Here is a 10,311-nt window from a genome sequence, read left to right as displayed (position 1 = left end):
CTCTAGCCATAAAAGAAATGCAAATCAGAACAGCATTGAGATTCCACTTCACCCCAGTTAGAATGGCTATAATCAAGAAATCTACTAACAACAGAGGCTGGAGGGGATGTGGCAAAAGGGAACCTTACTGCACTGTTGGTGGGAGTGTAAACTTGTTCAACCACTTTGGAAAGCAGTGTAGAAGTTCCTCAAAAGACTACACATAGAGCTCCCTTATGATCGAGCAATTCCACTTTTAGGCATTTACCCAAACAATCACAAACAAGGCCATACTAAAGCTACCAGCACAACTATGTTTATTGCAGCATTATTCACCATAGCTAAGATAGGGAACCAACCCTGATGCCCCTCAGTAGATGAATGGATGGATCAAGAAAATGTGGTATATATATATATATATATATATATATATATATATATATATATATATATATATATATATGTGTGTGTGTGTGTGTGTGGTATATATATATATGTATATATATATATATATATATACATATATATATACACATACACAATGGAATTCTATGCCTCCATCAGAAAGAATGACATTGTCCCATTTGGTAGGAAATGGAAAGACTTGGAAAAAATTATATTAAGTGAAGTAAGAAATATAGGTCCCATGGTTTCCCTTATCTGCAATGACTAGTATATGTTTAGGACAGGCAGAAAAGGTCAAAAGCTATGTACATTTGTTCACCATTTATGCCTTCATTCTGCACTACTGTTGTACTCCAAGAAATAAGACAAAAGGAAAAGAAAACAAAAACAGCAACAATGAAAAAAATACTTTTGTTTCCATTGTTAGAGTTCATTTTGATAAATATTATTTTGTATGGTCAGATGCACAGAGTCATTTTGCCTTTGTGTACCTCCCCTAAGAGCATTTTCCTTTGGTCTCACTATGTGTGAATGCCTAGAATCCTGTATGATTTATCATGTCCTGATGTACTTTAGATCTAGTGTCAATATATGAGAAAAACATTCTCTGTCTCTTTGAGCTTGGCTTACCTCACTTAATATGATTTGTTCTAGATCCATCCATTTCCCTGCAAATGACATAATTTCATTCTTCCTATGGCAGTGTAAAATATCATTGTTTACAGGCATTTCATTTTTTGTATCTACTCATTCATTTTGTTGCATCTGGGTTATACAACTTGGTTATTGTGGATAGTACAGCAATGAATGTGGATGTGCATGTGTCTTTACAATATCTTGGCTTTAGATGTTCTGGTAGAAGTCCAGGAGTGGTATATCTGGGTTGTAGGGAATATCTGTTTTTTGTTTTTGTTTTTGAGGAACCTCCTGACTGCTGTCCAGAATGGTTGCAATAGTTTTCATTCCTACAAACAGCGCAATAGGGTTCCCTTTTTTCACACATCCCTGACCACTTTTGTTGTTGTTCAATTCATAATATCGTTCAATCTATCTTGGTGAGATGGAATCTCATTAGATTGTGAGGAATGGAAAAAAGAGCAGAGATTTCTGGGTCTTCTATTCCATCCTCAGTGTCTGAAGTCTAGTCTGGTATTAAGAAAATTCAACAATAAGCACAATTACTGAAATCAAAATACATAATAAAATTACTGATTTTGTTTCACTTTATTTGTGGTTTTGGCAAGTCTTGATATGTGTGGTCATTCTGTTGTTTCCTTGTGTTTTGTGTTTTCATTCGGAGTCACCTTGAAATTGTTAGGAAAGGCCTGAGGTAAAAATCCAATGTCACATGTGTAGAAACCAATGCTTTTTTAAAGAAAACTTATCAGAACTTTTTTTTAACATTGGTGAATTTACTTACTTTCTTAACAACAGTGAGATTCTTTTGACTGTGTTACTGAAGGCCTGTTTCACCTGCTTGTTTCTCAAGGTGTAAATGAAGGGGTTCAGCATAGGAGCGATGGAGGTGGTGAGGACAGACACACCCTTGTTGACAGCCATTGAATCCTGGGCTGAAGGCTTCACATAGATGAAGATGCAGCTGCCATAGGTGATGGAAATCACGATCATATGGGAAGAGCAGGTGGAAAAGGCCTTTTTCCTTTGCTTGGCAGAAGGGAATTGTAGAATGGTCTTAATGATGTATATGTAAGATAGAACTACACACAATAGAGTCATGACAAAGGTTAACACAGCACCAACTATGACTATCTGCTCTATGAGCCATGTTTCTGAGCATGAGATCTTCAGGAGGGGGTATGCATCACAGACAAAATGGTCAATAACATTAGAGTCACAGAATTCTAAGCTTAGGCCCAGCGTAAGTGGTGGGAGTATGATTAGCAAGCTAGCTGCCCAGCAACAAAGGATGAGTCTCCTACAGACCCTGCTGTTCATGATGGTCACATAATGCAGGGGTTTGCAGATGGCCACATAGCGGTCATAGGACATGGTGGCCAGCAGAAAGAATTCAGTTACAGCAAAGAGATCAGTAAAAAAAAGTTGAATGGCACAATTGTTATATGTAATTGTGTTGTCCCCTGTTGATAGGTTGTACAAGTATCTGGGAATACAAGCAGATGTGAATGAGACTTCTAAGAAGGAGAAATTTTGTAGGAAATAGTACATGGCAGTTTTCAGTTGTGGATCCACGATGGTGAGAGAGATGATGGTGAGGTTTCCGGTGACACTCAGCATGTAGGTGAGACACAGAAAGATGAGGAGCACAGCCTTCAGTTGTGGGTCATCAGTCAGGCCCTGGAGGAGGAACGTTGTGACGGTGTGATTTCTCATCATCCACTCCTGACTGCTACTCAGTCTGCATGGCAAGTTCAGATATTGGGGTGTGGTAATTAACAGAACAAAAAGTGGTTGAAATTACATCATATGAATTTAAATGTTCTATTCACACATATTATCAATTATAATAATAGTTTAGGTTGTATAATTCATTCATGTCATTTCAAGGTAAAATGAAAAATTCAAGTATTCATATAACATTCCACTATTTAAATATACAATACTATATATTGTTATAATGAGTAATATAATATATATATATAATATCATAACATGTTACTTACATATTATATTATTGTAACTCAATAATACATGTGTCATAATTGTGTTGTATGCTATATTTTGTTACTATGTGTTATATATTATATATATGTACTTGTTATAAGATAAACATATATAATATACAGTATACATATATATTTTATATTGTATATTTATATAATTTTGTTTTTGAATTAGCATGTGTTGGTAATTGGGAAATGCATATGCACACAGTGTGTTTTCAACAAATTCATCTCCTCCATTTTATTTCTACTTCATCCTTCTCTCTTCCCTTTGTTTTTCCAAGTATTTGGTGGTATTTGTCATGCTGACATTATGTTTGGTCAGGCCCTGAGTTGAAGCCCCAAGACTAGCGCAGGTATATACACAGACACAGACACACACATACATATACAAAACTTGTTGAAGTTAGTCAGAAAATTGCAAAAAAAATTACATTTTCTTTACTATCCCTTTAGTTTTCCATTATTACTTTAATCTTAAAATTGCAAGTCTACTCTTTTTCTGTTTGGTACTGAAGAAATGGAATATTGTAAGTATAATACAATTTATTGTGTAGTATGATAACATATAGTTTGGCATAAAAGGAATACTTGACAAAAGTTACTGCAATTGTTTTTAGTTTTCTGCTTATTTAAGTTTGGAATATACTTTAAAATGCTGTTATTCATTTCACTAAGCCCCAACTATGACATTTAATTCATGTTTAATGGGTTAAATTTAAATATGTTTAAGCAGATGCTGAATAACATTTCTACAAGTACAGATTGATTTCACTTTGTTATTACTCATGATCCCATTTTGTTTATTTTATTACTGTTTCACTATTTTGTAATGAAAGGAATATTATCCTTCATACCTATATTTTGCTAAAAAGTTAAATAAGTGAACATATAAGATACTTATAATAGTACCTGGCTGAAAATGAATGAGAAATATTAACTGTTTCTGTTTCCTGGTCGCCAAGGGTTTCCCTGTTGTTGGATAACATATATTTGATCTTACTGAGATCATGTGTTTTCCCTGTAATTTTAAAGTGAAAATGATGAAAATTTATCTTTTCTTTCTGTTGAAGTTACAAATTTCTAAACAGAATTTCTTTTTCTTTTCTCTTTTTCTTTTTTGTTCTGGTACTGAGGTTTGGACCCTAACTGTCCTTTCTTCAAGACTGATACTCTAGCACTTAAACCAAACCTGTTCTTCCAGAATTTTGCTGGTTAATTGGAGATAAGAGTCTCATGGGTTTCTTGTTCGGTCCAGCTTTGAACCCAGATCATCAGCTCTTGGACTCCTAAATAGCTAGGATTACAGGTTTGAGTCACTGGTCCTCAAGTTTGTTTAGGTTTGGTAGTAAAGGAACAGTACTTGGTAACAGAAACCACCTCAAATGATAGATCACTTGACCCATGACCCTTAGCACTTTCTTTTATTTTTTGTTGGTCATGGGGCTTGAACTAAGGGCTTGGACTGTCCCTAATCTCTTTCTGCTCAAGGCTATGGCTTTACTACTTTGAGCCACAGCTCTACTTCTGGTTTTCCGGTAGTTAATTGGAGCTAAAAGTCTCATGGACTTTACTGCCAAGGCTGGCTTTGGACCATGACCCTCAGATCTCAGTTTCTTGAGTAGCTAAGATTATAGGTGTGAGCCATAAGTACCCCTCCTCAATAATTTTTTTTGTTTTAGTTATTCCTTCCCTCCTTCACCTTAAACTACAATCCTATTCATCTCTGTCTACTGAATACCTGAGATTACGTGGGGCCCACTGTGTCTGTCTAAAATGGGTATTTTTAACTAGGCAATATTGAAATCATTCTCTCACAACTTACCTTTATTGCGGCATGCATGTTTTACCTGTCATCTTTCCAATTTATAATTTGTAGATATTTATTTTCCTTCTGATGTCTCTGGTGTTGATAGTCGCTTGAATTCATTTATTTCTTAACATATGCACTTGCTTTGAATAGCTTTGAGTAGTATTTTAGTATATGATTTCCAAATATTCTTGTGATGTCACTCATATAACCAAATGCACCCTAAGTGTAAGTCAGAAATGAAACTTTTGATATTCACACTGCTTTTGTTTCTCCCATGTATTCTTTATAAACTAGTGTATTGTAGTTAGAGCACCTGTGGTTTATGCTAGCTACAGAAATAAGTACTTCACGTCAATTATCTGTCTGCAGGAATATTCCCTCCAATGCTCCATGTTTCCACCTTCCACTCCTGTACCTCAGTCTCTAATTCCACTAGAAAGACACATACTTGGTCGTTGGTTTCTAATTCTTAATTTCCTGAAATTTCACAGTACTCAAATTATACTACTTACTCTCTTAAGTTTGTTTAATGTAGTTGTATCAATGCCTATGTACTATGCAACATAAAACTACTCTAAGCTAATGTTTGAATTAATATCATCTTATGAATTCCTTTTCTAAATTGCAACAATCCAGAAAGATCCATTTATTCAAGGTTTATGAAGCCCAAGTCTCAAAAAATGTAACAAATGATAGAATTTTCTATACTTACACTTCTGGCAGTTAATTATATCTTTCTATTAATGGTTTACACTTACTCTTAGATATGTAATTTGAAAATGAACATTACATTGAACACTAACATCATATGATTTCTAGTAGCCTAGCCATGCACCCTTTGCTTGAGATTTCTCTCTCTAATTGGTTACATCAACTTTCTCTCCACCCCTATAGAGCCACCAGCAATCAGGCAAGAAAGCAGCTTTGGTTTTCTTTCTATCATTGAAAAACGGGTCCACAGAGTTTGTAGTACCTTTGAAATAGTGGATGCCGTGAGTTCTTTTGCTTAGTGAGAAGATTCTCTAATTTTAAGCTCTATATTTATATTATTTTTCAAATCTGTAACCGAGTTAATTAACAAAGGAGTCCATGGTAACTCACGATGAAAATCACTAATGAATTATCTATGTAATGAACTTGGGGGAAAACCCAATCTGCCTTAGTAGCTATGGGAACACAGCCTGCAGAGACCAGAGAAAGCACTAGGATCATTGCAAAGAGATTGTTAGGAAAACATTAAGAACCTAATTACAAACAAACTAGTCCAGTTTCTTTCCATTCAGTCTTGTCTTGAAAGACAGCTAAAAGTTTTAGATCTCCTTTTAGGCTTTATCAATTTAACAGTGAATGAATTCCATGTTAATATTTTAAAACTACCATTTGGTTCTACTTTCATTATGTTCTCCTCATCAGGCCAGTTATAAAACTTTTTCAGTAAAAGTTAATCATTAATTTCATTACACATTCCTAGGTTTAGAAACTAAGCATTCTCTAAGAGACATGAAACATATTTTAATGCATTTACATATTTGATATTTATTTATTTTTAACATATTTGATATTTAATACCTAAGAATCCCTCTGACTCTTGGACGATCACTTAATTTGAAATCCATTCTTTTGGCTTTCAATTTTTTTTTTTTTTTTTTTTTTGCTGGTCGTGGGTCCTGAACTCTGGGCCTGGGCACTGTCCATCAGCTCTTCAGCTCAAGGCGAGAGCTCTACCACTTGAGCCACAGCGCCACTTCCAGCTTTTTCTACTTATGTGGTGCTGAGGAATCGAACCCAGGGCCTCATGTATGCAAGGCAAGCACTCTACCACTGAGCCACCTTCCCAGCCCTGGCTTTCCATTATTGACTTATAATTTTTCCTGTAACAGAATTACAGCAGATTCTACTTCACAAAACATCATATTTTAAATAATTTATTTTACAAGTAATCTAGGAATATTTGAAGTTCATTTATTGCATATACATTCATTCTCTCTCTCTCTCTCTCTCTCTCTCTCTCTCTCTCTCTCTCTCTCTCTCTCTCTCTCTCTCTCTCCCCCTTTTTCTTTCCCTCTCTTTTTCTGCTGGTCCTTAGATTTGAATTCTGGGCCTGAGGCTGTCCATGAGCATTTGTGCTCTACCATGAGTGCTCTATCACTTGAGCTACAACTCCATGTCTGACTTTTTACGATAGTCAATTGGATATAAGAGATTCAAGGGCTAAACAAGTGTAGCAGTGGTACTTACTAGACACTATGTGGCAAGTGAACTATATAACTTGTGCGTGGGAATGGGGGGAAAAACTAGGAGAGAGTGAGGGAAGGGGTGACATGGTTCAAAAAGAAATGTACTCATTACCTGACTTATGTAACTGTAACTTCTCTGTATATCATTTCTTCAATAAGTAAAATATATTTTAAAAAAGAGTTTCATGGTTTTCTTGCTTGGGCTGGCTTTGAATCATGATCCTCAGATCTCAGCCTCTAGTAGCTGGGATTATAGTTATGAACCACCAGCACCCAGTTATATACATATATTTGTTGAAATAATTTTAATAAAAACATACAATTATTGCATATGATTATTTTGTACAGAATAAATTTTGATATATGCATGTGATTTTTGAATGATTAAATCAAGGTAAGTAATATACTAACCACTTTATTCTTTTTTTGTATTTCATTTTATTTTATTTTATTTTATTTTATTTTTATTATGAAAATACTGTACAGAGGGGTTACAATTACATGGGCAAGATAGTGAGTACATTTCTTCTCAAGCATTGTAGCCTCCTCCTTTGTTTACCCTTCCCATCCCTTCCCATCCTCCTTCCCCCCCACCCAATCCTCCCCCCCCAAATTGTAAAGTTACCACTTTATTCTTTTTTGGGGGGATTAAAGAATTGCATTTACTGTCATAGCTATTTTGTCATGTGCAAGACATTATCTTGGAGCATAGTCAGCTTGCTGTTCAGTAGATGTCAAAACCTCTTTCTGTGGTCCAACTGAAACTCTGTATCCTTTGAGCAACAAAAGCAAAAAGGGTATTAGTGTTTGCCTCTGGCTGTGAAGAAATGTGGAAAGATAAAAAATGGAATTGTTAATAGGTACAATATTCCTTTTGGGGTGATTAAAATGTTCTAAAGTTAGATTATGGTGATACACACAATTTTGTGAATATTACTAAAATCATGTAATTGACAATCATAATTTATACTTCAACTTTGTGGCATGTAAGTCGCATATTAGTAAAAGTATTTTGGTTATTAAAAATTTTATTGCCTATTCTTAAGATGCACAATATGCTTGCAATATACCTATTTTTGAGACAAGGTTCAAAGCTCAATGGAGCTTGAAACTCACAATCTCCTTCCTTTGCCTCTACACAGCTTATAATATTGTATTTTATACTGAAAAACTGACAAGAAATATTTTGTGCTTTTACTTCATACAAAGAAGAAAACCCCAAGGAGGAGGCAACAATGCTTGATAAGAAATGTACTCATTACCTTGATTATGTAATTGTAACCCCTCTGTATACCATTTCACAATAAAAAACTTATTAATAATAATAAAAAAGAAGAAAACCTTTGAGATGACAAATATGTTAATTTGCTTGACTGTAGTATTTCAGCTTGGAAGAGACAATCATATTATTTTTGTTGCTAAAAGTGTAATTGGCAATTTGCTTCTTATTTTGCTAGATTTTATTTATTTATTTATTTATATTTGCCTCTTTTTATTTTCAATTGAAGCTAAGCCTTATATTTTTGAAAGATATTAACATAGCTATTATGTGATTTTAACAATTGATTTCACTTTAATTTTTGGTGGTTGTGGTACCAGGCTTTGAATCAGGACCTCTCACCTGTTAGGCATGAATGATGCCACTTGAGCCATACCTTCAGCCCTTTTGGCTTTAAGTTTAGTTTTTAAGTAGGCTCTTGCACTTTTGCCTGAGGTTCAATGGATCACGATCTTCCTACCTCAGATCTCTTGCATACTTGGGATAATAGCCATATGTCACTGTGTCCAATTTATTTTCTGAGATGGAATTCTCACTAATATTTGTGCCTGTGCTGGTCTCTGGTGGTCGTCATCTTTCTGATCTGCTCTTCCTGAGTATCTAGGCTCACAGGTGAGAGCAAGCCATCACAGTCAGCTTGGAAGGAAGGGATCTTCAGAGGGGGTTGTGGGGAAGATGTCACTAGACCTGGATGGTTGTTTTGAAACAGTTGACCCTTGGGAACTTGGGAAGTTCATTCCATGTTGGTTCAACTTCAACATTCTGTTAGTTCTTGGAAAATATGATGATTCTTTTGATGGAGTCGCTGAAAGCTTGTTTGACTTGCTTGTTCCTCAGTGTATAAATGAAGGGGTTCAGCATTGGGGCGATGGAGGTCATGAGGACCATCACCCCCTTGTTAATGGCCACCTCGTCTTTTGCTGAAGGCTTGATGTAGATGAAGATGCAGCTGCCATAGGTGAAGGACACTACAATCATGTGGGATGAACAGGTGGAAAAGGCCTTTTTCCTTTGCTGAGCAGAAGGGAACTTTAGGACTGTCTTGATGATATAAATGTAGGACAGAACTACACACATCAGTGTCATAATGAGAGTCAGCACAGCGCAGATGACAACAGTCTGTTCCATGAACCAAGTATTTGAGCAAGCGATCTTTATGAGGGGAGATGCATCACAGAGAAAATGATCAATGGTGTTAGAAGCACAAAAATCCAGATTTAGGCCTAGGCTAAGTGGAGGGATTATGATCAACAAACCAGCTAACCAACAACAGAAGACAAGTCTTCTGCACACTGTGCTATTCATGATGGTCACATAATGCAGGGGCCTGCAGATAGCCACATAGCGGTCATAGGACATGGCTGCCAGAAGAAAAAATTCTGTTATACCAAAGAGGTCAGTAAAAAAGACTTGGGTAGCACAGGCATTGTAAGTAATCATCTTGTCACCTGTGGCTATGTTATACAAATATCTTGGAATGCTCGCTGATGTAAATGAGATCTCCAAGAAAGCAAAGTTCTGTAGGAAATAGTACATGGCTGTTCTCAGCTGAGAATGGACTAAGGTAAGGGAGATAATAGTCAGATTCCCAGTGACACTCAATGTGTACGCCAGGAAGAGAAAGATAAACACCACGACCTGTAGCCGTTGGTCATCTGTCAGTCCCAGCAGAATGAAAGTTATTACTGTACTGTTCCTCATTGCTGATTTTGACTTCTGGTACATCTGCATGTAACATTCAGAAATGTTTTGTTAGAGATGAACAATTTTTCCTAGACCACTCAGATTTCTTTTTTTTTTCTTATTTAAATGCATACTCCAAGGATTCCTTCCAAGTGTCTGTGGGTCTGTAAAGATGCTATGCAAACATAGATATATATATTTTTTTGACTCAAGAATTCTCTGATGAGGAAGAGTGTGTGAATGCAGTCATAATATTTAATGTACATATGTGAA

General features: G+C 35.7%; 2 protein-coding genes across 2 annotated transcripts; both read right to left on the bottom strand.

Annotated features, from left to right (window-relative positions):
- Window positions 1-1,800: 1,800 nt before the first annotated feature.
- LOC138837475 (olfactory receptor 6C2-like) lies at window positions 1,801-2,736 on the bottom strand. The gene has a single exon (XM_070036335.1). The coding sequence runs from the start codon at window positions 2,734-2,736 to the stop codon at window positions 1,801-1,803; it is 936 nt and encodes a 311-aa protein (XP_069892436.1).
- Window positions 2,737-9,120: 6,384 nt separating this feature from the next.
- On the bottom strand, window positions 9,121-10,056 carry LOC138837472 (olfactory receptor 6C2-like). Its single transcript, XM_070036320.1, has one exon. The coding sequence runs from the start codon at window positions 10,054-10,056 to the stop codon at window positions 9,121-9,123; it is 936 nt and encodes a 311-aa protein (XP_069892421.1).
- Between the last annotated feature and the right edge of the window lie 255 nt (window positions 10,057-10,311).

This window comes from Dipodomys merriami, unplaced genomic scaffold, assembly GCF_024711535.1.
Source record: "Dipodomys merriami isolate MVZ:Mamm:240054 unplaced genomic scaffold, mDipMer1.0.p SCAF_10, whole genome shotgun sequence".
In the NCBI taxonomy this organism is placed as follows: domain Eukaryota; kingdom Metazoa; phylum Chordata; class Mammalia; order Rodentia; family Heteromyidae; genus Dipodomys; species Dipodomys merriami.
This window is presented reverse-complemented; position numbering and strand designations above follow the sequence as displayed.